The 27,249-nt window shown below is 37.3% G+C and overlaps 1 protein-coding gene across 2 annotated transcripts in view; it reads right to left on the bottom strand.

Annotated features, from left to right (window-relative positions):
* The window catches only part of ST18 (ST18 C2H2C-type zinc finger transcription factor), a 240,991-nt gene that overhangs the window by 88,046 nt on the left and 125,696 nt on the right, over positions 1-27,249 (bottom strand). For both annotated transcript variants that reach the window (XM_039527204.1, XM_039527205.1), the window contains one exon: positions 2,431-2,537. In XM_039527204.1, coding sequence (XP_039383138.1) covers positions 2,431-2,537 — 107 coding nt within the window. The remainder of the gene's footprint in view (positions 1-2,430; positions 2,538-27,249) is intronic.

Below are 27,249 nucleotides of genomic sequence, written 5' to 3' on the forward strand. Positions count from 1 at the left end.
TCTAGAGCAAGTTTGCATTGATTTTGATATGTTTGAAAGAAATAGCAGCCCTAGGATTCTGTCTATTAACTATTTGCATACACATTTTCAGTGTATATTTCAATATACATTCCAATTCTGATATAAATAAATATGCAAACAGAGCTAAAGATTTATTATTACTTATTCAAAATGTTTGATAAATATGCTTTCAGACAACAGACCACTAGGATCCATTGGCGCAATCATTTTCCTATTAAAAAAAGTCCTCTGAATACTTTAAAGAGAGTCTCTCTCCATTTTTTGATTTACAATGGTGGCAAGAGCTAATTCCATTCCTGTCATGATATTTTAAAATGGGAATATTATTTTTATGCAATCATGCAGTGTTATCTCTCATGAACTTACTAGCAGGCGGGCTGTGAGTATTCTCATGCAAAGTCAAACTCTACAAAGTAAGACTCTGCAAAGCACTGTGACCCGTAGCATATGTGTGCAGTATTGTGCCCCATGGTGATCTAACAAGTGTGAAAATTACTCATCCTTCCACAATAAATAATAAACTGTGACAACTCTGTCTTGTCAGTGCTCTTTGCACTGAGGATGTGTGTTTCTTTCTTTTTTCTTTAATAAAAACTACCTTTTAAAACATACAAACAAATGGGAAATTATTATGGCAATTAAAAAAAAATAAAACAAAACCAAAATCCACCAAACCAAACAACAAGAAAATCCCAAAGCAAAACTCAGGTAGGTTGAAGACTGAGCACCAGCCTTTGACCATCTTTTGTTTTTTTTGGTTTGTGTCAGTCTTATTATCCTTTCAATATAATTTCTGATGGCCCCCCCAATAATAAATTCTAGAGACGCTTACTACAGATATACTACTCTCTGTGCAGAAATCTGATTATATGTGCAGTGAAAAAGAAACATTTCATATGTTAGAGTATTGCTAGAGTAAGATACAATTACATAATTTTCAGGGATGTGCCTGTATTGAGGCCTAATCTCAGGTTGATGAACCTAACAGAAGAGGACTTTTTTTAATCAACAGGAAGAAAAAAAACCACACACACACACACACACACACACACATATTAAAAAGTGCTTTTCAGGACCATTTCAGAAGGCATGTGATTACTCCTTTCTGACATCTTGTCCTTGATTTTGACACTGTTCATGTTCCTTTACCTTATAATCCTATCCTTGATTCCTCTATGAGAAAGTTGATTGGCATGGAAGTGATTGCTTTAAATGTGATCCTCCCACAATAATTAAAATAAATAAGTGCAAACAGTAAATCCAAAGCTGAAAGCACATTCAATTGCAGACTACATAATATGAAATCCATCCAGGATACAGAATCTTATGCAGAGGGCCAAATGCTATGTATGTTTTTGAGAAGTAAGGTGTTTTTCATATGGGACTTAATACTTGAAAATGAACTGCAATGAAATAAACCTTAGACCAAAGACAAGCTTGGATAGCTTGGTAATGAGGATGATTTATTTTGATTTTCACTTCTGATTTCTGAGTTGTCACTGCTGTTGTATACTTCATCCATGCAACTTTGCACAACTGGCAGTGCTGAATATAAACCAAAGCCATATGTTTATGTCCTTTTGCCAAATGACTACAGCAAATAGTTCCATTATTCCCTTAGGTAACCAATGTGTGCCAAGGATTTCTATTAGTCTGCTTTACCAAGGCATCGGAAGGCAGAGTCACAGCTTTATGAAATTAAGGGGCAACTGCCAGCTTTGTATTTTTAGCAGAAATTTATAAAATTTATCCTGCACAAAGATTGCTTGATTCAAGTTGAAATGTGATGCTATTTTTTCACATTTAGGAGCTTTTTAACTTGAAAAATGTTGAATTTGATACCTTCCTTCTTATATCTTAGACTACACATGGTGGAAAATATTCTAAGTGTTAAGAAATTGTTTCTTTTAACAACATTGTAAAAAACTGTGAATTACATTGAAGAGAAAACTAAGATAACTGGCAAATGGGACAAAGCATGTGCCCCCATCTTATAGAAAGAAGGAATTAAAAAAAATTAAAATCTACATGTATTATCAAATCAGATGTTTTATCAACATAAGTCATCTCTTTCAAGTGAAATAAAAATGATATGTTTTAAAACATCTTTTCAGTGATGAAAGGTTTGTGGATATCTGAAAATATTTCTGCCTCTTGCCAATTCATAAAGACAGAGTTGGGTTCTGAACTAAAGAGCAGAACTTTTACTTATTTAAAATGCTCAGATATTTGACTATGGCCAGACATTGTTATACTTCAGTCTTGCACACTGGTATTTTTTAAATACTAGCCAAAATAAACACATCTGCAATGGAAATAGCAATGCTACAAATAGATCACATATTTTCCTGAGCTTAATACAGAAACATACTTTGACTGAAGTTCATTTTCATGAATGAATTCTCCCACCTTTGCCTGCTTCCGGGTAAAATTCTGTGCAGATTCCAAATGACCAAATCCGTCACTCTGACCAAGATACCTTTTCTGATTTAACAAACTATCCTGAAATTCATTCTCTGAAAGAAAGAATGCAGATACACTACATCAAACACAGATGAAGTGGGACTGATTTACATCAAATGGGGAAAATATCCAGGTGCAACACTTTCTAGCATAGTATTGTCAAGTTAGATTGTAAACACACAAAAAGGTTTAATGCTGCTGTTAAAAGGGGCAAAATAAAAGTCAACTCTTTTTTTTAAACTACCTTTGGTTACAGTGTTAATGCACTCATTCACAGCTTAAGAATTTGACCTACAGCAAGAAAAGTTTCCCATTTACTATATTTAAAAATACAAATCCATGCATTTTCATCACAGAAGCATAATGTCTCTTTGGATATTTCTTATAACTCCTTGTTAAGCAAAACAAAGTTTTGGTACCTGGTGTGGAATGGAATGTATTCTAAACTACTGCAAGCTTTAGTTGTAAGTTTGCTGAGTGTTATTAGTTAATTATTTAAAAGTGCTAATATTTTAAAATATTTGCATTATGCCAGTGTTTCCTATATAAACGAATTGAATGAAAGGAAGGAAGTTTCCCTGATCCTGATTTTACAGCCTTTCTCTGAGCAAATTCCCACTGAAATCAAGGGGAGCTCTGAGTGAAGATGAGCTGCAGGAACAGGGATATGTGGATGTACAGTAATGCAAGCCTTATATTCAAAAGTGCTGAAAAACCTACAGCTCCTGAAGACTTTAGTGAGAGTTCAGAGTACTGGTGCCTATGGAAATCAAGCCCTTTGTGTTCAGTTATTTGCATACAGTCTATCACTGCCACATCTGCCCTGGTGACAAGAATGACGTCATTTCAGTTTAGAAGCACTTGAAACTTCAGAGTTCCTTTTGACATACTGCACAGCGTATTTAGTCAATATATGCATGATTAGTGCATACAGTACAGACTGATGGCAACATTTATCCTCCAATGTTTGAAACTTCAAGCTCAAACTTTGTCTATTCAGTTGACAAAGTTTGATGAAGCCTTGTCAATACAATTTGAATATGTCATTTGAAAAACTGGAATGCTGTTGCAGGGTGACTGGGATTTATTTAACTGCTAACTTATGTCCGACTCTCAGTAGATCAAGTCTTGCCTTAAAATCCTATCAATTGCTTTAATTAAAACGAATAAAACTTTATCAAGTATCAAAACAGACAACAAAATAACATAGCGGGAGAGGGGGGAATGACAAGTAGCACAGCAGCTAAAAGGATTTTAAGCTATTATACCCAATAAGTTGTTGGAGAAGGTGGTGTTTACCCTCAGAAGCCTTTTTTCATTATTCTAGTTCAACAGCAGTTTAAAAAACACAAGAGTTTTAAACCTTCCCACCTGCCTTTTCCTCTTTGTTTGCAACACACTAACCTAAAACAAAAAGATCCCTGAAAACAGACATATGCTGGTGAACAAAGCTCTTTCTAAAGCCTGAAACGTAGCAGCTTTTTGTCTAAAATCCTATCATGTTATGTATTTATTAGCAATACATTTTCCATTTATTTTCTCAAAGATTGCCAATAAAGACCTAAATCACATAAGGGAGTAGTTGTAAACCCTCTGAGTTCCCTAATGTCAAACTCATTAGCATCCGAATAACCACACAGCAGCACATCATCTGCACAATTGCAATTTTTTACTACTTTTAATAGCGTTTCTCAAAGGGCTCATTTTCAACTTTCTTCAGTGGTTAGTTGGTTCTCAGGGGAAAAGGAGCTTCCTGACGCTCACAGCTTCCACTCAACAACCAGGCCGTTTGCTGTCAGATGCATCAGCCCTCTGCCCTAACCCCATCTGCTGTCTCTCTCATCCTGAGGGACTGAGAGTTAAGACAGCACAGCTGAGATCCTCTTGGCAAAGTGCACAAAGGGCACAAAAATATATAACTTTTCACATTTACTTTTACACAATAACTAACTGTATTTTTTTAAAAATCTTAGTTTAAAAAGGACTTTGTGGGAAAAGTGCATTCAACAGTGCAATTTTCTATTTGATTCCTATCTGCCTTGTGTTATAGATGATCATCTACCTTTATAAACTAGAGATTATTAAAGTAGAATAACGATAAGACTATAAAATGCAAAACAAAACTCTCATAAGTTTTAATTACAAATATAACTTTATCAATAGACAGGGTGACCAGATGTCCAGTTTTTAAAGGGACAGTCCCATTTTTTGGGACTTTTTCTTATATAGGCGCCTATTATCCCCCCACCCCCGTCCCATTTTTTCAAAGTTGCTATCTGGTCACCCTATCAATAAATAGTTTTAGATGTGCTGGCCCTCTGTTTGTTTCAGATAACGAGGGACTAACCACCTTACAGCTGATTCCTGGGTAAGAACACATTTCTGTAATATATTGTAATGCAGCTTGCCAATTACAGAACCAGTTTCTCCTCCCTTGGTTTTCACACCTCAACTGCTAGAACAGGGCCTCATCCTCCCTGATTGATCTAACCTCGTTATCTCTAACTTGCTTCTTGCTTGCTTATATATACCTACCCCTGGAAATTTCCACTACTTGCATCCGAAGAAGTGGGTATTCACCCACGAAAGCTCATGCTGCAAAACATCTGTTAGTCTATAAGGTGCCACAGGATTCTTTGCTGCTTCTACAGAACCAGACTAACACGGCTACCCCTCTGATACTTGTAATGCAGCTGTCACATTATCAACAAGGTATGTCAGACTACATTGTGTCATAGGATGTGACATACCTAATGCAACATGATGTGTGTGTCATCTGTGTCACCAGTCCAAAGAACCACTTATATTTCAAATACAATGCTAGGCAGCATCAGATATTGCAGGTAGCAAATTATTGTTTATACAAAGGATGGAATATGATTTACTCCAAGACCTAACTATTCAAAAGTAATTTGGTGACCAGAATATTGATTTCACTATAGAAGTGTAATCAATCGCCTTTTTTTATCCACTACTTCTAAGAAAATTAACTATGGGTCAAATGCCGAGAGACCGTGCAGAGCCCAAGAAAAAGAGCTTTAGGCTGCAGTGCAGGCCTGGAAGACGATTTCCTTCCCCCTGATCCATTAAGCGATCTCTGCAGCTGGCCAGCAGCCGCTATTGTCCATCCATGCTGGAAGAAAGACAGGAGGCCACAGATTTGGATGGTGGTTTAATTAAGCTGAACTGTATTCACTTATAATATCTGGGAGTACCTGGCATATATAATGGAAATGGCCTGTTAATCTGTTGCTCCAGGTTCTTACAGTGGCACCTATCACCATAGTACCCAAGCATCTCCTGATGTAGGGCTCTGGCCCAATCGATCCAGGCTTTGCATGAACCCACTGAACCAAGTCAGTGGAGAGCTGAGGAGACTTATCATGGAGATCCCCTCCATAATGTGCACAGGACTGGAGATCTACTGCATGAGGTCCTCACTACTGTCAACACCACTATTACCCATGAAGCTGTCATAGGATTTCTAACTACATATGAGCCTTATATACCAGAGAGGATATATGTCACAATAAAGGGCAAATGGACACTGCACATTCAACTTGAATGGTAAAATCTACACACAAAAAAGATGGGAAAAATATTTAATTTCACTTGTCATTGCTACTGCTCCAAGCTGAAGCAAGTCACCCTGAATCTTTGCTACTAGTCTTTTTGTTTATAGCTACTTCCAATGCAAAGCATAGCATTGACTCCAAAGTCCAAACCTAATAAGATCCATGATTCATACCATAATGCTGATAGAAATCACAGCTTGGACTCTGTTCCTGAAATCTGATCCCTCGGCCCCTGCAGTGTCTCACTGATCTCAACGGGACAGTGTACGTGGGTAAGGATCCAGTCCCCTGGATCAGATCACAAGCTCAGATCACAAGCTCTAAAAATGTTGATTCCTCAGAACTTTAATATGAAGAATAAATATGCTGAAGGATTTGACTATAAAATGTGAGTTTGTTTTCTCTGTCAGTATAGGCAATGTAATACACAAGCTGCATGATATCAGGAAGGAAAAGATTCCCTCTGAACATCAAGATTAGTTTGCTACTGATGAATTTGATTTTCTTTCATTTACTGCAACCCTAGATGATCAACTGTAATGATGAAAGTATTAAACAAATTGTCATTTAGAGCAGTTTGTGAACATTCAACTCAGAATTAAAAAAAAATACAAAAGGAAACAAAGCCCACCACATTTATTAGTGCAATTTAAAAATCATTATTCACATGTACAGTAAGTGGCAATGGTTTCTCTTTGTAACACAACATATTCTAAGAAATTTAAAGATCTATAAATACCTCAACCATAAACTTGAAGAGACAAGATGCAACAGAAAAGCAAATTCTATTCCATTTGATTTATTCTGATTTAGGCCCTGGAACTGGAAAGGCTTAAGCATGTGTGGAACTTTACACAGGGCAGTAATCTCATTATCTTCAATATTATGCACACACTTATGTCCTGTTTCAGCTAGATTCAGAACCATGTATCTAATGTTAAACACATGAGTAGGGCTGGTGGTTTCAATGGGACTACTCATGCACATCAGTGTTGGCAGGATTGGGACTTTAGATTGGAATGTCCTTGGGGCAGAGAATTGGTCTTTATCCTAGTTGTATTAAATGACCAGCGCACTTTTGCGCTGCATAAATAAAAATCCATTCTAATTACATTGGTGCTTTATTTCCAAACATCAGGCTTAACTTTGTTTTACCTGTTACTGCATTGTGATGAACATGAGGTCATTTTGCCTGTGCTGGAAAGCCTTCTAACACCAGCATTTGTCCTTTTCAATACCTGTGAAAATATACCCTCAGCCCTTCTTCTCTCTCTCTCTTTTAAACACTGCAGTAATTCCAATGCCATGTGCAAGATCATATTTCGCCTCACAGAAGGGTTTAACTTTCACCTGATTTAAGCAACAAAATATCCCTCAAAGATGCCTGAGGCCTCACTGTAATTAACATAACTGCATTTAGATGTTATTCATGACTGATAATTCCAACACCTTGTGCAAAAAAAAAAAAAAGGTTGCATGCTGTAAACATTATAAACATATTCAAATAAGCTTAACACAATCTGCCATGCTTATTTCTGCCTAGATCATGGACCAGTGAAATGGTTAATGCAAATGGATTTATAATTTGCTTTGGGGGGCCAGTTTCTTCTCCTTATTTATTAGCCCAGCTGATGGGGCAGATTTGATGAGGCACTTCTGGAATAATTGAGTCATCACACAAAGAAGGCTGCTAGCATTCAGAGTGGTTTTATCAGCAGCAAGCAGGCCTGATTACTGACAATTACACTCTGATCCGGTGATGGAGGAGAAAGAGCCAACGAGTGGGAAATGTCCGTGTTTCTATCCAGGAATAATTTCTACATTCATTTTACATGCTAAGTGTTTCCTATCTCTGCATAATAAACTGTAAACAGGAATAGATGGCACAATGTCCCTTAATATTTCCTGGTAATGAAGACACAAATGTACAGTGAGTGCTGATAAATATAGATGAAACATAAGCTATTCTCTGAGTCTGTATTGTTACCTTTAAAATAAATTTATTTTGGAGGTAAAAGCATAATCATAGCTAATGCAAAAAAATGACAGAAGATTGAAGCTGTCCTTGTAACTACACAGAAACTTTGTAAAAGTCCTGTTAATCACTGCTGCTTTAGAGGTTCACAAGCTGAAGGTGATACACAGGAAAGTACATCATTTTGTTTCTCAACAGTCAACTATGTAAGAACTCTTTTGGTTAGTCACAGTAAAGGAGAGCAACAACAGTGACCTCCATTAACATTTCAGAGAGAGCACATCTCAATGCTAAACTGAAAAACAATGAAGCTGGCACTAGAAGACATCTTCACTATTATAAATGCCCAATTCCCTCCCATCAGGCCTTTAAGAACAGAGTGTTTATAATGAATAATAAAGTTAGACCTTAGATTGCATGAGTTGTTATGTTTAGCAATGTATTACTGTCTTTAGAATGATTTTTTTTACCAGTAAGATGTGGTTTATTAACAAAAGTCTAAAGCAGAGTATTAGAAATATATGTTTCCTCAGTGACTCAGAACACAAAGTCACAGAGTTGAAATGTGATTTTGTATTTGTTGATGGGCAACTATGGATTTCAGCTGGAAAATGTTAATACCTTAATCTATCCAGAATTTTTTTCTTTTTTAGAGTTGGTCAGGCATGAAACACTGAATAATAAACTTCTGCATGCTTGTTTATTCTTTTTCCTCTTTTAAGCTACTTCATAACTTCAAAAGGACTAAAAGTTATTCTCTGTTCTCCTGTGGTAACTATGGTAACTATTTTCATTAAACTAAGCACTTAACTTCAAGGCTTGTGTTATGATGATATGCATTATTTTGAGTAAAACTACACCATAACAACCTTATGATTTCAGAGCACTTTTTATACAAAGTTCAAAGAGCACACGCCATTGATTCTGTAACATAGGGGTGCTTTTATTTTAAAATGTATTTACTCTTTTAAGTCTATGCAATTTTTCCTTCATATAGGACTCGATGCTGCAAGGTGCTGAGTATGAGGAGCTGCTGCAATTGATTTCAGCAGGAGTTGACAGTGCTCAGCACATCAAAAGGGGGTGCTTAGCAGTTGCAGAACTGAGCCCAAAGTGAAAAGCCTGGCTCATACAAAAAACTATAGTCAGTTACATTTGATTCTTATGTTTTCACAGCACTCATACAACTCAGGAAAGAATTGGGTAGCACTATTCACTAGTCTGCTACTTGGGGTCCAGTGCTGAAGTTCTTGCATATGTAAAATTCACATTAAATTCGATGGGACTCAGTTGACTCCCAGGGGAATTTTGTGTAGCACTGAGCTCTTAAAAATGTGTTAGAGCAGATCAGATTCTGTCAGAATGATCATCACTTCTCAAATATTTAAAGTTTTAATCTCTGTTACTACTTTTCTTGCCTGTGGTTTCTGGCTGTCCTAACCAGATTTTGGGGGTGGTAACTTTACAGCTAGAATTGGTATAAAGAACCTCCTTATACAGTATAAGGAACTGCAGCTAATTAACTTATTTAATTATTGTCTTTTGTTCATTTTCAGACATGGAGCCAAATGGTACAATGAATCTAAAATACAAGTTATAATTTAGAAAGAGACAAACACTACTCAGTGTTCAGATGCATTCATCTTCTTCAGCAGCCTCTCTCTTCATTAGGCATGACAGACGCATTCTAAGGAGTGGGGAAAGTCACACAAAAGGAAGAAGTGTGCCATCCTTCAACATGTAAATCACACATGTTCATTAACTTCAGGAGTGTCATGTGAAGTACAGTCTGTCACCACCTAAGAGACTTCAATGACCCTAACTACTAAAGACAATTAGTCTTGCTTGCACTATTGCACTACCCTTAGGTTCCCGGAACCATGGTGAACAACAGAGAAAAAACTTGAAAAACAGAGCAAGAAAGACCATTCATACGTGACAACTGAACAGGGCTTTACTTGCCTGACGCCAAAGCATTGAAAAGATTTATCAGGCTGGATTCCCTCATGTGGCCAAGATGTGTTCAGCACAGGCCCAGAGTGTGTGTGTCTGTAAGTCTTTGTGGTTTTGCCCAGCAACTTATACGTTTAAGGGTCCATTCTAGCAACCAAGGATCGTTGGTGTGCAGCAACATTCTGACCATTCTCTCCTTTTCCTGGGCTATGCCAGGAGCCAGGAGAAGGCTGGTATAAAACCACTACAGCAGCTTTATGCCACCTTGGGATTGTCCTTTCCCTCAGGAGGCTGGATAAATTGACCCCTTGGTGCTACAGGAAAAGTGCAAAAATCTGTACCAGGACCAAGGTTATGTCACATCATATACAAAAGAGGCACCTTGAAGTGGATGGGGCTTCAGGAAAATGTCATTCCTGCCTCTGACACTGATGTATTTTTGTGACCTTGGTCAAGTCATTTAACCTTCCACTAAAAATAAGAACAATGATGCTTATCCTACTTTGTAATGTGCATTTTGCAGCTATGGATGAAACATGTTATAAAAAGTGCTAAGTAGTATTATCATCATTCATTTAGTTTACCAGCACTTCAATACTCCAGCTTCCTCTGAGACACATGCTGCTACCTAACTAGTATATTATTTAGGGTTTTTCCCCCCCCAAAAATGGTTTTTCTTTCTCTTCAAACTTTTCCCAAGAAAAAATGTGAAAAACAATATTTCCAAGAAGAATGGAGACTAAGGAACAAATGATGTATGGCAAGGTAATTTGAAAGATGTAGCTGGTCCTTTATCTGCCATATTTTTCACAAAATCAGGAGATTGTTTCAATATCCTTACACCTGGACACGTGTCCTGTAAAAGTCTGTTGTGTTAATGACTTAAATGCTTCAATATTAGGTGTAAATCATTCTCTCAGCAAATATACTTAGTCCTTTCTGATTTGGATGCTTTTTCTCTCATTGGTGAAAACATGACAACAATTATGTGTACTTTTTTTTGTAAGTGTGAATTCACATATTGTATAGACACAGTAAACACTAAATGGCATTTAAAGGAAACAACTTCTAAAGGGAAAAGTTTCGGCTGATACGAGTGTGACAGACACAGAGTAAGAAAAGATTAAACACAATTCTAAGCTTAACCTTGATACAGAATGTAAAAAAAAAGGGTGCTTTAGAAACTTACCTACTGTAACTATTATATCCTATGAGTAAATTAATAATGCTTCAACAGTCATTCTGTTATGGAAAATTCAGGTCATTTGCACAGAATATGACTATCTAGGAGATCAAATATATGTATCAAATGTTATTTTGTTTGTGTTATCAATAGTTGTGATTCTATACAGTTTACATTGAGATTCACTGGTGAAATCCTGGGTTCACAGAGGTGAATGATAAAACTTCCATTGACTTCAGTAGTTCATATTCCTATTGTTTATATTCTGACAGCACTCACATTGTGCTAGGTGCCAGCCACATGTGTATATGAAAATGGAACTCCTGCCTTGAAGAGTTTAGAATTTAAGATGGTTATAAACTCCTGAAATGTCATAAACACACACCCAAATGTGGTACTTTTGAAAATGTCCATAGCATGCTTATGACTTTAGCTGATAGTTATATTACTTTTGATAAGGCCTGAATCCTGAATCATGAGTCTGAATATGTTACCATAGCCTGTCCTGTCCTTTGGATCCCACATGAAATCAAGGGTTCTGTCTCTTCTGTTGGCACTCCAAATCCCCAAATATTAGCAGAAAAGTGAAGGAGCTTCTGGCTTTTTTATGCAGTGAATATTCCCTTTTATTTAACCTTTACTTACTCATTCTAATGAAAGGGAAATTTCTTTTTGGGCTGTCTGCATTATCATTGATCAGAAACATTTTTAATGCAAAAAGAAATACATACTCAGGGTAGGTCTACATTACGAAGACAATATCAGCATAGCAATGTCATCATAGCTATGTTGGCATAACCCCATAGTGGTGCAGCCTACAATGATGGAAGGGGTTTTTCTGTCAGCGTAGAAACATCACCTCCCTGAATGATGGTAGCTATAGTGACAGAAGTATTCTCTATTGACAAAGCTGCATCTACACTGTGGGTTAGGTCAGCACAGGGGTGTGGATTTTTCACACTCTTGACCAATGTAGCTATATCAGTCTAACTTTTAAGTCTAGGCCAGGCCTCAGTTAAATGATAACAACATCCAACAGTGTATCCAATACCTGCTTTATGTGAAATAACTATTCTCTACCTTAAATTGTATATGCCATATATGTCTACAGATTTTTGAGACTGTCCTCACAACAATCAAAGAAAGGGAAATATTTATAATTAAAAAAAAACCCTCCAGCAACAGCCAAATGGGTGTATACTGATCTCTGAACATCCTTTTTAAGACTAAAAACCTTTTGTGCATTAGGTACCATTCTAGGCCCCTTTTAGGGGCCACACCTGAGAGTGAAAGTGAATTATCAATGACCTTTTTTTAAAAAGAATCAGTGGTTTAACACTAATTTCTAATCAGATCCTACAGAAAGGAACAGCTCGCATGGCAGCTGTACTTTTCCCAGGGTTAATTACCTTTCACTGCTCTCTACTAATGAGTCAGCTGTTCCTGTCATCACACAACTACACTGTGTTCATCTGTAGCTCTAGTTGTGGACAAACACAGTAGCTAGAGCTCTGTTTACATACTGGTGATGTTTGTTGTGCTAAGATTTTGCAAAGCAGTTTTTAAAAAAAAACAACAACCTGAAACTCCTTTCATTTTCATATCTCATTTCATGAAAATATCTGTTATTCAGAAAGCACTAATGTTTCTCCCAAGGTCATTGGATTAATCAACAGGCCTGAAAAATCAAGCCACCCAAACTAAGAGACATGCAGGGGAGTTTTTTTATTACTAATATAGCACTTTATTTTGAGGAGTCCAGACATCTATATTTATCTGGTATGTCCTCCATGTACTTTGAGTACGAAAGTTTATTTAAAACATACTGGTGTGTGAAGTGGTAAAACCCTTTGTAAAATATCATTAACTAGCAGCGCAGACAATACTGGATACAATATTATGTTAGGGAAATAGTTTATTTTACTATTACTTAGACAAAATCTAAGCTTTAAATAATCTTTTCATGATATTGTCATGCCATTAAAAACCCCAGAAACAAGTAAACATGTTTTACCTTGGGAGAATAGGGTCATCTTCTGTATCTGTACCAGAACCTGGGAGATCTAATTTTCTCCTCTTTTAACCTCACTCCTAAGGACTGAGTAAGACTATGTAAGGCTCACTAAAGTTAATGAGAGTTTTGCCATTGACTTCAGTGGGACCAAGTTTCTACCAATATTTATAAGCTGTCAGTGTCCTTAAACTATGGTTGAATTCTAAAAAAATGTCTGATTCTATTGACCTGCTCCATGTGTAGTCGGAATCATATTTGTTGACTTCAGTGACAAAAATAAGTTTTTACAGTTTTAATCTGTTCACACTGGAAACCCAACACAACTATAAAAGAGCTCTGGCTGCTGCATCTTCAACAGAATTGTTAGCATACCTTTTGGACCAAATTATTTCCTGTGTTATACTTGTGCAACCCCACTGAAGACAATGAGGGTGACAAGGTCAGAATATGGCGTGCTGGAAATGTATTACTTGTGACAGTGCAAAACAGAAAGATTTTCCAGTTCCAGGGTTTGCAGGGATGGCATTTAGAAACTAAACAAATTTGATCTGAAAACTGTTGAGGCAACAATAAACAGAGACTTCAAGACACCACTTTTAGAGAGTCACCAGGAATAGCAGAACCACACTTTAATTTGATGAGAGCACTCACTGTTGACCAATATCAGACACTCATTTCCCCATTGCGCCCAGAAGCTCAGTGAGTCCAGGCAGTGAAGGACCAGGAAATGTACAGTTAAGGGCATTCAAAATGCATTTATTTGTTTGTTTATTGATTGATTCATGCATTAGAAGAAATTCTCACACATAGTTTTGGATTTTAATGTGAAAATCAAATTCTTAGAAGTTCACTAACCAAGATGAAAGACTCACAGAAACCTCAGATCACTCACGTTGGCCCAGGGTCCTCCTTCTCTACACTATTTCCTTCATCCAACAAACTTTCTAATCTGTCTTGCAATCCCAATGGACCCTCACACAAATTCTTCCTCTTTCCAACATATCTTGTATTACCCTCCTTTATCCTTAGGAATCTTCTAAGAGATGAGTTGGCCCTTTCCCCCTATCCTGAGAAACTTGAGGCTATGTAGGAAAAAAAGGATGGAGTTTTCGGTTCAACTTCCAACCATTCCTGTGGTGCAATATGGTTAACTTGGGACGCAGACTATAGTAAGATTCACTGGTGTTCTATCTGAAGCAGGAGGACTGTTTCTTCTCATATTGTGAATGGACCAGGGTGCTGGAAGACAGTTTGTTCTTAGGCTGAAGCTGTGCCCTCTTGCTGGCTCCCACCTTGGAAATGCAAAAGGTAGGAAGCATGCCAGATACTTCCCCTGACGGCTTTGGGGATAAAAACCGTGAAGTCACCTTCATGGTTCGAGTTCAAATGTTTTATTTACTCTTTGCCCTTTAAATATTACCAGTCTAATTATGATATTTCTACCTTCTAAGGATAAGGAATACCAAAAATCACCATAAAAATGGGGGAAAATGTTAAGTTTTGAAGGGCACACACTGGCCCATAGTTGCCTTTAAAATGTTCACATTTACCATTTGAAAATGATTACGTACTGCAGCATTATAGTATTATTCCCTATACTAAATAAGTAAATATGGGGAATATTGTAGTATTATTATTTATATAACTCCTATTGAGTTGTAGACAAATGCTGCTTACTTTTAAACTGCATTTGAAAATAGTTAGACATTAGTCGAACATACTCTGGTCACTACATGAAAAGCAACTTGGCTGGTCACGTCAGGAGGAGGACAGGAGGCAATGGATGTGGGTTAATTAGGCTGCCACTTTATTCACCTGAAATATCTGGAAGGACCCAACAATAAATTGTACAGTGCAGGTCATCATCCTTCCCTTAATCATTTCCACATAATCCCCCACCAGCTCTTCGGCTGCCTTTCCCTCACAGGAGGTGAAAGGGGGCTGGAAAAGGAGTGGGGAGATCAGCTCTCCATTGTTCCAAATATAGGCACCCTCCTGTCCACCTCCCCTTCTTCAGCTCTCTTAAGGGAAGCTTGCCTTCAAACCCTGTTCAAATTCATTTGATCTAATAACCATATCCCTTCCATACTGAAAACCTGCACTGGATGTCTGCTATGAGTTGTATACACTAAGTTGTGACATTATAGTCTAAACCACCTGCTCTGCCCCACCGAGTCCCAAACCAGCTGAGGGGAAGGCAAAAATCCCCACCCTGAATTGGCTAATTTGGCAGTGATGGAGAAATTCCTTCCCACCACATAAAGGGGCAACTAGCATAATGTCCACAGTGGGTCAAGAGGAAACCTGGTCCCATTGCAAATTTTGTGGGTGGGCGGGCGTGGGTGCTGCCTGCTCAATCCCAGTACGAGAGGACTTTTACATGAATGCACAGAATATAAATATCCCCCACTGTTCTGGTCATCAGGAAGGGCAGTGACTCTCTCCTGACCTAGCTTGACTGCTTCATGCCCTTCTCTTTTTCCCTGCTCCTACTCTGTAAATTTTCCCCCGTCCCCCCATCTACCTGCTATAGGGAGAAGGGCCTTTTAAAAGGAGTAAATACCCCTTTTCCTCTGGCAACCAGACAAGTTCTCACCACATAGATGCTGCCGTGAGCACATTTTTAATGGCAACCACTGAAAAGATAAATGAGGGAAAGGTCTATTGTGAGGAAGGCGGTCATGAAACTTGTTGGTTTTGTCAAGAAACCACTATATTTTGCTAAGATTCACTTGTAATTCACTTGGATTTTTACTTTAACATTTATCATTTGAAAAGATTAGTGTTACTGCAGCATAACAGTATTTAATCCCTATAATAAATAAATATAGGGAATATTTGCATTTATTATTATTATTAATAATAATTATTATTATATACATAATTCCCATAGTGTTGTAGATAAAAGCTAGTTACTTTTAAACATCATTTAAAATAGTTGGGCACTAGTCTAACATTCTTTGGGCACTATATAAAAACAACTTTTTAATGGCAACCACTGAAAGGAAAAATGAGGGGGAAAGTCTATCATGAGGAAAGTGGTCATGAAACTTGCTGATTTTGTCGGTAAACTAGTATATTTTGCTAAGATTCAGTTGTAATTCACTTGGAATTTTACTTTGACAGGGAAGAAGTGAATCTGTTGGTTTGTGTTCACTGAAATTGTACAAACTGGATTTTCCACAGCCACAATTCTGAGCACCCTTTTTAGTAACATGTTGGTCTTGATCTTAATCCTCAGACACATCTATGTGTTACAGGAGACACAGAAATCCTAGATGCTTCGTAAAATACACCACTATCAAGAGTAAGAGTAAGAGCCAGGAAAGGGTAATGGGGTACCAGGGGGCTGGTTATGGCTCCCTGATTCTTAGGGCCAATCTGGGCCAGCCATGGACATGATGTGAGTTAGGGCAGGTGAACAGCTGCTCCAAGTTACATCAGTTGCACACAATCCCATAGGGACCACATGGCAGCAGAGGGCCAGCGTGGGATAGCGGAGCTCTGCTCCACTCTCCTCCTTGGAGGGGTTCTCAGCTGGACTTTCACAGCCAATATCTAGTCATTTTGTCTTGCCTGAGTGGTGCAAAGTGCCCATATCCTTTCTGAGAAACTCTCCCTATAACTTTAAATACAAATATTCACAAGAAAATTGAAATCATAAAATATTTTAAATATAAGTAATACACTATATAATCCTCAAGACATTAAATATTATAAGAAGATAAATAAACTCCAAGCTTACAAATATATATTTTTAATTCATACAACGTTCTCAATGACTGAAGTCTTAGAGTGCAACATCATACATGACTTCTATAATGTCAGACACATTAAAAAAAAAACAGCCAAAGAAAATTGTACACCAGCCCCTCTCTCCAATCCACCCCACCTACCAGGTAAGAGCTGGAGAAAAGAGATTAAAGTTGCACCATTCCCTGAAGTTCCATAACGTGAGGTTTTCAGACCAAAGGGAGAAATGAATTCCAGATCTGAGGGTCCTTTCTTGAGAACACTCTGCCCACTGATGTTAGATCTGGAGCTTATCAGTTGGAGCAACACATCTGATTTAATGTAGCTTTTTCTACCATGTATCAATATGAATCTGAAACAGTTAATCAGTTGGTAGTTTTCTTTATCTTTTATTATCTAATTACAGGGCAAGGAACATCCTGGGGAAAAAATTCTACTCTCCAAACACAGAACAAGGGCTTAACCCCCATACACTCCAGAGGATACAATAAAGCTTAAGGGCAAAATTCTCCTCTCAGACACTTCCAGGAATACTCAGCTTTGGTATCCTGATCCCGACCCATATTGATGAGAGATGTGCACATACCCAAGTTCAACAGTACTATGTGTGTGAGAAAGGAGACTTTTGACCTAAGTTTGTAATACATCATCCATGCTGCCCTTGCTTGCATGAAATTGCAACAAGAAGTGAGAATCTGTAGGGACAAGAAATATGGACAAATGTAATGTGTTTATAATAGTTATGGGGGTTAAGGTCTTCCTAGAGGTAGACTGCACAGGAGACGCCAATACCAATAGCTATATTACTGGGTCAACAGCTTACAGTTTTTAGGAAGTGGATTTTGAGCAGCATTTTAAAATAGGGAGAGAAAATCAGTGAGGGAAGGAGATTATTCTCGAGAGCTAATGAAGTAGCAGCATAGACATCTCAGAGAAGAGAGGAGAGGGCGAATAAAAAGGGCTAACTAGAAGAAGGAGTCACTGGTGTAAAGGAAAAGATGAGTTAGATGTGGGTGTGGCCTTGAAGAAGAGGACCATGATTTAATACAAATGGGGATCCAGTAAAGGTTTCTTAACTTTGTATATTAGAAAGGGTAGTACAAGATTAACTCAATAGAGCTGCCCAAGGAGACAGAATACCCAAATGACAAAGCACCAGTACCACACTGTGTTTAAGATTAATCAGGGCAGATGTAAATTCATTTGCAAATATTCCATGTGATAGTGCCTCTTGATAGCTCAGTGGTTTGAGCATTGGCCTGCTAAACCCAGGGTTGTGAGTTCAATCCTTGAGAGGGGCCACTTAGGGATCTGGGGAAAAAATCAGTACTTGGTCCTGCTAGTGAAGGCAGGGGCTGGACTCAATGACCTTTCAAGGTCCCTTCCAGTTCTGGGAGATAGATATATCTCCTATTATTATTAACTAAAATGCCCTATTTTTAAATCTTGTACTGGACAATATTTTAGAAAGGGAATAAGAGTTTTGCTTATGAGTGTAAGCTTTTTCATGTGAGCTCACTTCTGATGTATGAGAAGTACTTCTCTATTAACCTGAATTACAGCAATTCTACCTTCATGGTTGGCTTGTTCAAGTTTAGATTCACTATTTGTGATGAGCTGAGTGCGTTGATTGTGTGATTATGGAGTGCTGTCTATTCGGGAACACTGACGGAACCAATGACAATCCTGCTGTATTTTAAACATTTCTTGCCATCCTTACTAGCACTTGGTTTGTTTTCTCCAGTGTGTTCTGGTTGGTGCAAGGTTTCAGAAAATACAAAGAAAAAGTGAGATCCCATAAAATGTTCTAGCATCCAAAAATGCCGGTGTTGTGTACCACAGACATGCATTTGTTCAATCAAGTTTGGTAACTTTGTATACAAAGAAGCATTTCCACAATCAATTACACAATTTGTGTTTGCAGAAGTGGGGTTTTGCAATCACACTCAAAGAACCCTTTTCAGTCTCATTCAATTAGTTGGTGGATCTTGAGAAATAAAGTCTTGATATTAAAATTCACCATATTCAAAGACAGCTTAAGTAAGTATATGAACAGGGGGGAGGGAGACTTATTTCCTGAGTTTCAACAGATGTCATACTTAATTGGTTGTGAAATAAACCAGAGCTGCTCTCGGCCTGTTTCCCTAGTTTCAGCAGTGAAGACATTTTCAAACGTGCATTTCCCTCCTGTTTGCCATAATGAGGGTGTGGGGTGAGACTCAAACCTCTAAAAGAAGTAATGCAATATGCATGCTGTATGTAGGCCTTCAGATATACTAATTAATCAGAAGGGAGGTTTGCATCCTTTGCTCCTGTGAGATATATGGCAATGCAGCAATAAGGAAGGCAGTGCAAGTGATGGACAATTTGCCTGGCTTAGACATCCAGGTTCCTGTAATAATAATGAACAGCCCCTTAGCCCTCCCATCTGCTCCAAGGTTTTCCAACCTTCCCTAATGTACCCATGCCTGTCAATGTGCTGTCTCACCTCTTCCATAACTTTGGTGCTGTCCTGCGACATTCTGGCAAAATCCACTCATTTCAGTATAATTACAGATCAAGTGTCTCCTAGACACTCCCTTTTCTCTTGTTGAGGTTTCCTGTTGGAAGGAGCAGGGGGCATGACACCTACCAAGTAAGCCAAATGTCAAGCATGGCCCAGGAGGGCTAAACATGCTGAACCACGCAAGAAAAAAAGAAAGCCATGTTTGTTACTGCCAAAATAAAAACAAGAGTTTACAACAGTGCCTGATCACTTGCCTAAGGGAGGCTAATAATAAATATAGGTATGTGTTTCAGAACGGCTGTGGCAAAGTGTCTTAGGCACCTGTTTTATCTGTTAGTGTGTGCAGCCCTCAAATTTAAAATGTGCTTTTCATCTGTGTGGTGAAAGGCAAGTTTAATGCTAAATATGCAACAGAGGCTGCCCTGTGAAACACAAATATTATCAAGTTCCAAAAAAGTTCTCTACAAAACATATTCAAACAAAAATTTAATGGGTTTTGTTTAAAAAAAAAATGAAGGCCAAGGTCAATCTGTTTAATTCACTTGTGACAACCAAACTGCACAATATTTGTTCTTCTAGTTTAGACTTGGAACCCAGGTCCCAGTGGTGAGAGGACAGAGCTTTAATCCCTAGAAAAAATTCAAATTCCCAAAGTGCACGATGGAAACCAATATAATCCCTCCTGAAGTCAGAAACAAAACCAGAAAATACTTTCTTTACTATTAAAAACAGCAGCAACCTCCACGATCTCTAGTCTTTAATTTTTTACAGGTCTGACTTTCGGCAGATGACCTCGCTTGTTTGTCCCTACATGTTTTCCAAAATATAAAAGTGAAATAGAGTCCCAAGGGCACTGTACTTGAAAGGTTATGAGAGTTAGAGAATTTTAACCATGCCTGCCAAATCAGCAGATGGCTTGTGATTATAATTATATGCATCAATAAAACGAATAATCTTTACAAAATTTGAATTTCTACTAAAGTAAGGGATTTAGTAAGCAGATGCAACAGAATGCATTTTCTTTAACCCTTTTTGTAGACATTGCTGCCTCTCACACAAATAATGGGGAGAGCCCTCCATAAAATAGCTTGACCACTCACTTTAGTATTATGATTTTATTCCTTTTGACCAAGTATTGCTGTTGTTCAGACGGATTCATGTGTTCAGCTTCATTTTGTTCATGGCACGTCTGGCATTTATATATAGGATGATTCCCTCTTAGAACAGTATTTCAAAATGACACCTAGTACTGTAAAATTTTAGAGACACAATGAAAATGTTTTGTACTGAATTCATCGAATATGTTAGAAAAACAAAATACCCATACCAGTAGTTTATATCGCTCAGATACTCCATTCAGTTTAGGATTTCATGGATCGCTATAGTTTGTGTTCTAATTTAGCCAGGCTGATTAAGTTACACTGCTGGGCAGTATAATATTTTCTCCACACTATGGATAAATTGTTAACCCTTTTTTGTCATGTGAAGTTGCATGATGCATAATAGGGTAAGTTAAAATATATATCATCATCTCAGATTTCACTTACCACAGTTATCTTGCAACTGATTTATGTAACAGGATCTGGAATATGTATGTAAAATCGTGACAAAACAACAAAAATAGGAATTCACACTTAAGTCTGAACTAATGGTAGAAAGTCAAACTACACTAAAATTAAAAACCAAGCACAAGGAAGTGAGTTAAATTGACTATTTCTGGATTATATCATAAAACATTATTTAAACACAACATTCTTGTTTGCAAATGTCTTTCAACTTCTGACATAACAAAGGGAGAAAAGTTCACAAGGTTATTAAGTGTAATTTTTTTTTACCTGTAAGAGAAAAACAGTCTACATCAAGGATATTCTAGTGTTCTAAAATCACATAATATATTTTGATTGAGATGTATGTATTTGAATATTTTAAATACAGATTTTTAACTGGCAAAATATGTATTTTGAGACCATACGTTATTTTATTCAATACCATAGTATCTCCGATGCTGAGAGTCCAAAACAGTATTTTGATGCTTTTTAAAAAGTGGATTTTTGACTTGAGGGATGACAGAGCCATTACTCTGTATCATGTAAATCCTTCTTAGCATAAGGATTATTGACCTGATAGTCCATAGCGGTGCCTTTGGAGCCATTACCATTTTGTTGTGCCAATCCAGCTGCTGTACATGTGCCCCGATGGGGGGGTGCATTTACTTTTTGATAGATGACAGTTTTACATAGGTGACTCTTACTATCACTAATGAAAGTTACCAGTGGAAACTCCTTGCAAATTAGGAAGAAAGTAGAACCTTAGGTCTTCACAATATCTGACATTTTGAAAAAAAGTTTTAAAAGCTTGTTTTCTCCATGGATAGGAGGACAAATAAGTGGCTCAAAATCAAAACTCCTTGGTGGAGGGGAATGCTTATGTAGGTATATAAACATCAAAAATTGCCTAACAGATGTTCTCAAGATCTATTAAACAAATTAATAATGCCCTGATGCGCCAAACTCTTACACAAACGCTTAATTTTATTCCAGTAAGCAGCCCCATTGACTTCAATGGGACCGCTTGCATGTGTAAAGTTAAGAATGCGCGTAAATGCTTGCAGGGAAAGGGCTTTCATAAGTAGTTACCCGCTTGAGAATTAGCAAGCCAAGTTATGATCACAGAGCAAGTTTTACAGAAAGATTATCAATCCATGTAATGTAGAGGTTTGTAATTTAAAATGTTGGCAGAAAGTTAACTTTAGAAAGACACATACATGTCTTTTATGCTTTTATGAGCAAGAATGAGAGACTTATTAACAGAGCAATTGAGATCAATTTTGCTTCAAAGATGATTTATTTAGGTGCTAAAGAAAGTTAAGAGAGGGAAAAACCCTCAACATTAAATAAACAGGATCTTTGGTCTGAAATGATTCAAGATTATTAAAATTCAGCAGCACTGTCTGTGCCTATACAAAGTTTACAATAATGTACAACTATACGTGCATGACCTATATGCACATGAAATTAAATTCTGATCTCAATTACATAGGTATAAATCCAAAGTTAATCAGCTGATGTAAATGCAGTTACTTCTGACCTACATCAATGTAACCACAATCAGACTTTGGCCCAGAATCAGATCTTGGTCTATTAGGACATAAAGTTTACAATGCATGTTATTTGATACATTTTATGTCATAATACAGGTTGATGTGACGGATCTAAGCCTGAGAGAAAATTCTCAGTAATTGACCTTGGAGAGGCTCAGCTAATCAGGAATATGAGGTGTTTTGGAATTATTAGCTTCAAGAATTAAAGTCACAGAAAGACTTAAATTAGAAGAGTCAAATCAAATATGTAAGATCATACAGCATCTCAAATCCATACGTAAAACTCCAAGTGATGTAAATTGGAGTTGCACATGGTGATCTAGGACAATGTATAGGCCAAAAACTTGTGGTATCTTATTAGCATTTAAAAACTCTCATATATTACATAAGAATATGGGGACTGGGTGGCCAACTTTAAGAATCAACTTTTGTTTATCTACCAGCCTAGATATAGAAAAACATCTGAAAACTTAGGGAAAAAGAAATGGAACCATGGAAAGTTGATAAAATTTTAAAATGGTATAGCTTAGACTATCTTATTAATGTATTATTATCTTCATAGTAAATAGCTACACTGTATGCATTGCTTTTGTGAACTCACCAGGCCACACACTTGTATTTTGTAAGGATAATTTCCATAAAGGCCTGCTCAGAAATCTGTGGAGGCGACAGTACTGAATACCTTTTACCCTTGTTGACACAGGTATAAAAATAGCCTGATGATCGCATGATAGGGCTATGTTCTCTTTTAAAGCTGGTAATGCTGCACCTGAACTTGAAGAACTCAAACACCATCAGGCACAATGAGTTATACGCTTAATATCAATTAGCAAAGTTCAAAGTAGAACTGCATCAGAACCCTTTAGCTTACCAACTCTCTGCTGACATAACAATTACTAGCTAGCTACACATTATAACACTTAGCTTAGAAAGCAAGCTTCTTGTCTGACTACTGCATTTTCCATGTTTTCTGGGATAACATATGGAACACATGTTGCTGAGATACAAACACCTACTAGCATATGGTTTAAAAAAATTAAACAGAATTATACTGACTTAAGCTTGTTCACACCCCTCCTTACTCATCTCCCCAAATTTTCTAAGTAGAAGATACAGAAAGATGTGAAAGCTATATTTGAATAGTTGACATCAACTACAACTTAACATGCAATGATTCTTAACATACTATAAATATTGTATAATTGTATGTGGTCTTTGTATATGCAGATTACATATATGTATAAATGGTAATGTCATATTTTTGTCTTAGTTTATGTTAGCTCTGATAATATTGCTATTCTCCCAGAGAAGAATGTCTCTGGGTAAGTGTTATGTCTTAGTGAGCTGACTTCTGTGGAGTAGAAAGAGTTTTAACTAAATGAACAGATTACTCTGACATGTCTTTATAGCATCCATTGACAACTGTTTCCCCAAATTTAATAACTCTCAGAATTAAAAATAAAATCCACTGTAGTACTGGATGACTCCTAATTACATTATGTTAACTGCTTGCAAAGGGGAAATGTTAGTAAATGGCATTTTTCTACATATTTGAGTATTTTAGAATAAAATGTTACTTAATTCACACAAGCATCTTGTAATAATATTATGCTATCTTGCCCTTATATATGCCCAGAGCATACAAAGTCTAAAGTAGACAGAAATCATTTTAACAATGCACACAAGATTTTCTGGCAACTTCCTGTTGCCATTTTCCAGGAATATAAAGAGTCCTGGACTATTAAGCCTAAACATTGATAGTGCAGGGATATCAAGGGATATACATACTAGCAAATGTTATTATACAGGTTATCATCTAGATTTTCTGCTGTATGTACCAACAAAATGAGTATTTAGCAACAGATCTTCAACTCTTTCTTTAATTTCAGCATTAGTAAAAAACAAGTACGAGACAAACAGCAGCATCTAAATTCTGAGGACTCTCTCTGAAAAAATAAAATATTTAACAGCTTTCTGCCAGTATACATGGTTCTAAATACTGTACCATTTATTGAGGACTGTAAATCTTTTGCCAGTAGATTGGAATATGTATGCATTCATAGCTACACATTTCTATTACACAGATTTTTACAGAGAGGGGAAAAGAAAGTTTGTGTCTGTAAAGTTGATCAGATCTGAATGTACATTTGGGGTAGTGCTTATAGTGTGGCAATTCTGTCACAGAATAATTTCTCCCATCACATCCTAACCCACAACATCAAGTTCATTGAACATTCTGTTCCACGTTACTTTTGGAATTCAAAAACTTTTGTAAGATGACAAAGACAGAGAGAGTAAAACCATCACTGATTTCAGAGACATTTTTCTCCATTTCCTGAAGTGATACAAAAAGAAAAAAAAATCCCTTCACTGTGACCTACTTGTTTAGAAACGGACTTTCAACCCCATGGTTAGGCAAAGATTTGCTCTACTTTCTCCCTAGGGCATAATTGTCAGACTGACTTACCGTGTGCCTTTTAGCCTTTGTTCTGCCTCTCACGCTGACATCAGGGAAGCAGTGATGTAGAATAAAGCAGGGGTGGGCTAGGTTAGTCCACTGTTTGTGTCGTTGTGTGGTGTGCAGGGACACTCTGTGATACTCTAGTGAGCTGCTAAGCTTTTTTTGTAGGCTTTGTGTCATTTACTTAACGACCAATCTCATTAGCTGCCAGGGTACAATGGGCTGATGCATTTTCTATGTACATACTCTGCACAGTGACCCTCAAGGTTGCCGAAGGTCTATTTAATCAGTCAAATGCTGAATATATTTGCAGTAAATCACTAAAAAATAAATGGGACCACAGAGATATCTCATGCGGGTTTACTATTTCCTGGGAGTTACTTGCAGGTAGTAAAGTGGCAGCAGATTGAAGCAAAAACCAGGGTAAAGAAAGGAAGGGGACACTCACTAAGGTTCACACTGGTGACCTTTAATTTAGAAAACTTTGGGAGTACTGTACTGCTGTCTATGCTTGTTAATTTCTCCATGCAGTTCATGCTTCAGTGTAATCATGTTATCACCGTTAAAGCCCTCTAAATAGCAGCAGCAGCCACAAAATATACATCCTTTAGCAGGTGTGTGTGTGGGGGGGGGTTATTTATTTATTTATTGCAGGCAACCTCAGAGCTGGCATCCTTGCATGTCTGCCCTCTCTTCAGTTACAAGGTAAAACCCTTTTAACTCCTATGAAAAATGAAATGCTGAAAAGCCCTCTGAATGACGACAGCTGTCCATAAGTATCAGGGAGAGTTCTATTGTCCAACTTGTCCCTGGATAAAATGAATACTTTACAGCAGAGGCTGTTCAGCTTGGCTAAAGAGTATGGGGAGAAGGGGAGGAGGTCACTGGAGATTTTGCACACTAATTTAATCTGGGAAAAGGACAGGCACTGCATCTCACTTGAACAGACTGGCGGCAATCTGGGCTCCCACAGAACTATCTCCTTTTGCCTGTGCTCTATTTATTCCTTATCTCTGTTTACCAACCGCTAGGTCCCTTTCATTCACACCACGAGGCCGTTCTCCTACTATCAGTCAGCAGCTGACACTGTGGAAGAGCCTCAAAGGCACAAAAAAAGGGGGGGGGAATCAAAACTAAACCAAAGCTGTATAAACAATGCAACAGTAGAAGTAAATGCATAAATCCTAATTCTCACCCCAACCCACAGGGTGCGAACAGAACCTTTATAGTAAATCCAACAAACCCACCACAGTGAGCTATGGGCTACAGAGGAAATAGGAAAAGCCAAACATCATTCATGAAATCATCATCCCAAGCAAACAGGCACTGGAATATATTTTAACTGGGTTTCACATGTAAAGTTTATCCCAGTTATGCATCAAGCAGCAAGTAATGAGGGGAACACTTACTGTGTGCCTGGTGAAAGGTGAGGAGGCACCTTGTCAAAGACCAGTTCTTATACTTAAGAGTATAATAGGTTAGATAACTTTGCAATCCCAGCTTGGATTTAAATTAGAAAAGATCAAGCTTGTTTACAAATTAATTGTGTCCTGGAGATTATAATGGTTCAGACTATTTTATATCTAACATTTGGACTTAAATTTGAAAATGTTATTTCAGCATTAATTTAATTCTGCCTTTTGGGCCCTGGATACTTCTCCTTCTCATGCCACAGTTATTAACAGAAAGGATTCTTCCCCCATCATTACTTCTGTTTAACTTTTAAATATTTATTGGGGAAAGATAGTGAGGGGGAAGGGAGATAGAGGAAGGGAAACAAAGACCATGGTTTTAACTGAAAAAGAAGAGAAGGGGGAAGAAATGTCCTCTTGTGCTTGCTTTGGGGTGACTTCTGATCTCTGAATTTTGATGCTGTTTATCTAATGATAACATTGAATAATAAAGATAACTTGATTTGTATTATTAAGCAATGCATTCCCACTAGGAGAAGAATTACAAATAAACATAAAACATACTGTATTTTTTCACTGAATTATTCCAGGCTCTTAAGCCTATATTAAACCTACTTTATCTTTGAAACCACAGAATGATTTACCAAGAAAGAGAACTATGTTTTAATTACCATACTGGAGTTTTTAATATAAATATTGCTTCATAGAATAAAACCAGCAGAGTGTCAACTGCATGGTCAAGATCATTACAAAAACAGTATAGAAAATATTGCTCATTATCAAAAGATGATCAACTGAACCAAATTTCAGTTTTGATTTCCACCTATGAGTAT

This window comes from Mauremys reevesii, linkage group 2 (genome assembly GCF_016161935.1).
Source record: "Mauremys reevesii isolate NIE-2019 linkage group 2, ASM1616193v1, whole genome shotgun sequence".
Taxonomy (NCBI): Eukaryota; Metazoa; Chordata; order Testudines; family Geoemydidae; genus Mauremys; species Mauremys reevesii.